Raw genomic sequence first — 4083 nt, forward strand, 5'->3', positions numbered from 1 at the left:
TTAGCAACATTAGTAGCATTAGCAGTGTGAGCAGCTTTAAAAATGTTAGCAGCATTAGCAATGTTAGCAGCTTTAAAAATGTTAGCAGCTTTAACAATGGTAGCAACTTTAACAATGTTAGCAGCTTTAAAAATGTTAGCAGCCTAAGAAATTTAAGCAATATTAGCAGTGTTTGCAGCGTTAACAGTGTTAGCAGCATTAGCAACATTAGTAGCATTAGTGGTGTTAGCAGCCTTAGCAGTGTTAGCAGCATTAATGCTATTGCCTTTGCTATTGTTGTCATTGTTTCCAACCCATCTCAAGTGACAGAAAACCTGTTCGTTTTAAAAACCAGGCTGATAAATAATATTTTAACCTGGTCAGGTGGATTAAATCATAAAAGCGGGGTTTGGCTGCCAAGTTGGGCAGAAAGCGAGCTGAGGCTGGTTCGATAAAAAATACYGGTTTACAAGCCGTGGAAACAAAAAAATAAGACCTGAAATGTGTCGACAGTCAAAATTTAGTGAAACAGCAAAAAGAATATTGATTGATTATTCACAATTTTGAGGCTGCAGCAACATCTGATAAACAGCAGAGAACAGAAATGAAATAAAAAAGTAATTAACGGATTTCATTAGTTCTGTATACATTTAGATAAACCTATTATTACATATTAGTATTTAAAAAATAACGCCAACATAAAAGTGCACAGATCAGCTTCAGGTCATGAGTGCAGTTTTATTAATATTTTCAGTCCTACATGAACACCACCATATTCAGACATTACATGTTATCATATCCTCTTCATTCGAGTGTTTCGGGTCATTCAGATACGTTTCCCTGCTGACAGCCCACTGAGCTTCCTCCTAAAGATATTTATCACCTGTCCACAGAACCTTAAATCAGTTCAGCTGAGCTTGTTTTTAGATTTATTACGAGTCTCATCTGTCTGCAGGAGAAATGCAACTAATTGTTTGTATCTTATAATTAGGATTGGGCGTAATCGGCGCAAAAATTTATCACAATTAATCGTTGCATTTAGCCAATAACTATGATTATGACGATTAATAGATGACTGTCATGGACTAATTATTTATATCTGTTTCACCTTGACACTGTCCATTACTCATATCTTATGATAACTTATTTCGGCTCGTAATCTGTTTGTTTCCAGACGTCAGGGCTCCAGCATCGGACTGACCTCTCTTGTTCGATATGTTAACTCTTTGAGCTGAGAGCCTGTCATTGGCTGATAGTAAGATTAGTCGGATTGTGATTGGTTGTAAACTGTCACATGGTGTTAACATGAGGTTATATCATTGGTTTGCTGTCTGCTGACGGTGGCCACAATTCAACAGACTTCCTTGATTTGTTTTCTGTTTGTTGTCGCCCAGAATTAAATAATTCACGACCATACACGCAGATTTTCTGTGCATTTATTCCAACGTGTTTCTGCATTCTTGATAAACGTGTCCACGACAGTTTATTGGCGTTGTCTTAAAGGCGGTTCCGAGGACCGGAGCTACTGGTTCATAAAGAGCCCACGAGGGGACATGGGGAGATTTTTTTTTCTTTTGCGTTCCCATGCAAAACTATTGCGTTACCTCGCAATAGTTTTGCGTTACCTCGAAAACGTTTGCATTCCCTCGCAAAATCATTTTGCGTTCCCACGCAAAAGTTTGTTTTGTATATGAACTGAATTAAATCAGACTTTTATTTTGAAATATCAGGTTACCAAAAACAGGATGTGTCACCACAAGTTTGTGAAATTGACTTTGATGTTGCGTGGCTGCGTTGTCTTCAAATATCAGCATATGACATACTTCCATGCATGGCTGTGTGATATATTCATCTAAAGCTGAATTAAAGCTGTAGGCTAACTCGCTAATGGTGAACTTGACTTGGTTAATAAACCGGCAGACACAACAATGATAAATGACTTTTGCGAGGGAACGTAAAAGAAAAAAATCTGCTATGTCCCCTCGCGGGCTCCGTAGATTTATGTTGATGTTTCAGGTGATTAAACAAGTTCATGTTAGCGTTAGCTTCATGATACCTCTGTGGTAATGATAGCTCTGCATTATTGTCAGCTCCATGCTAGTGTTAGCTCCCCGTTAGCATAAGGTTAGCTCTGCGTTAATGTTATCTTTGCATTAGTAGTAGTGTTAGCTCCGTGTTATTTATTTAATAACCTCCCATCGAGACCACAGATCTTTTGTTTTTGTCCTGTGGGAGAAACTAGAGTACTTGGAGAAAACCCTGCAAACATGGAGAACATGTACACGCCACACAGAAAGACCCCAGGTCCAAACTGTGGATTAAACCCAGGACCTTCTTGCTGTGAGGTATTGATGTGAACTACTGAGCTGTAGTGCTGTTAGTGTTAGCGCTGTGTTAGTTTTAGCTTTATTAGCTTCACTTTAGCATTAACTCCACAATAGCAGTAGCTTCCCATTAGCATTAACATTAGCTCCACATTCATGTTATCTTTGTGTCAACATTAGCGTTAGCTTCGTGTTAGCTCTGCATTAGTTTTAGCTCCATTTTTCGCATGAGCTTTGCTTTAGTGTTACCTCTGCTATAGTCTTAGCTCTACATTAGCATTAACTTTGCATCAGTGTTAGCTCTATTGTTAGCTCCATGTTAGGGTTAGCTTCCCCTTAGCCATAGCTCTTCATTAGTGCTAGCTTTGGGTAAGCATTAGCTTTAGATCTGTATTAGTGTTACCCCCACATTGACATTAGGTTTATGTTAGTGTTAGCTCTGCAATAGTTTTAGCTCCATTTTTGCATTAGCTCTGCATTGGCGTTGGCTCCACATCAGCATTAGCTCCTCGTCAGTGTTAGTTCCACATTAGCATTGGTGTTAGATCCATGTTAGTGTTAGCTTCTTATTAGCCTCAGCTCTGTGTTGGTGTTAGCTTTTATCAGCAGTAGTTTTAGCTCTGTGTCAGTGCTAGCTCCATTTTTGCATTAGCTTGGCATTAGTATTAGCTCTGCTATTGTGTAAGCTTTGCATTAGCATCACCATTATTTCCATGCTAGTGTTAGCTTCCCTTAGCTTACATTAGTGCTAGCTTTGGATAAGCATTAGCTTTGGCTCCGTATTAGTGTTAGCTCRACATTGACATTAGCTTTGTGTTAGTGTTAGCTCTGCATGATCCTTGGTACCACATTAGCATTAGCTCCTCATCAGTGTTAGCTCAGCATTAGCATTGGTGTTAGCTCCATGTTAGTGTTAGCTTCCCATTAGCCTCAGCTCTGCATTGGAGTTAGCTTTGTATCATCAGTAGCTTTAGCTTATTGTTACTTTTAGCTCCACTTAGGCATTAGTGTTAGTTCCATGTCAGTATTGGCTCCACGTTATTGTTAGCTCTTCTATAGTGTTAGCTTTGCATTAGCATCATCATTACCTCCATGCTAGTGTTAGCCAACCATTAACCTTAGCTCTGCTTTAGTGGTAACTTTGGATTAGCATTAACTTTAGCGCCATCTTAGTGTTAGCTCTGCTTTAGTGTTGACTCCACATTAGTGTTAGCTTTGTGTTAGCTCCTTGTTAGCATTAGCTGTGCATTAACGTAACTATTAGCTTGGCACTTCAATGACTTGTATAATTTATTGATTGTATTAATCACTAAATATTAATCGATCAATTGCACGCCACATGATTTTGCCCAACCCTGATTATAATGTATTTAAAATGTTATATTTACATAAAACTTTGTGTTTTCTTCTCCATGAGCCTCAGCCTGTTTAAACCTTGTCTCCTCTCTGAACCTTCCTCCCTCTGCAGCTCGGGTTTGTGACAACGAGCTGCTGCGCTGTCAGAACGGCGGGGAGTGTGAAAACAARGCGCGCTGCAGCTGTCCCTCGGCCTACACGGGCCTGCTGTGCGAGAAGCCCCGCTGCGAGACGGAGCTGGGGGGCTGCCGAGGCTCCGAGTCGGGCCAGGGCCCCCTGACGCCCCCCTCCCCCCGCTGGCTGCTGACGCTGCTCCTGCTGGGCTCGCTGCTCCTGAGAGAGGCCTCCTGCTGGCCCGCCGTGCTTTGAGGAGACCTTAGTGGGAGTGACACGCCTCCCACCGCCTTCACCTTAACACCCCCCC

General features: G+C 41.1%; 1 protein-coding gene across 1 annotated transcript in view; it reads left to right on the forward strand.

The window, feature by feature from the left end:
- Positions 1 to 4077, forward strand: part of ntng1a (netrin g1a) — a gene marked incomplete in the record, with an annotated part of 157561 nt that extends 153484 nt beyond the window's left edge. Inside the window, 1 exon segment of the mRNA XM_014021011.1 lies at positions 3772 to 4077. Coding sequence (XP_013876465.1) covers positions 3772 to 4028 — 257 coding nt within the window.
- Between the last annotated feature and the right edge of the window lie 6 nt (positions 4078 to 4083).

This window comes from Austrofundulus limnaeus, unplaced genomic scaffold (assembly GCF_001266775.1).
Source record: "Austrofundulus limnaeus strain Quisiro unplaced genomic scaffold, Austrofundulus_limnaeus-1.0 Scaffold275, whole genome shotgun sequence".
Classification (NCBI taxonomy): domain Eukaryota; kingdom Metazoa; phylum Chordata; class Actinopteri; order Cyprinodontiformes; family Rivulidae; genus Austrofundulus; species Austrofundulus limnaeus.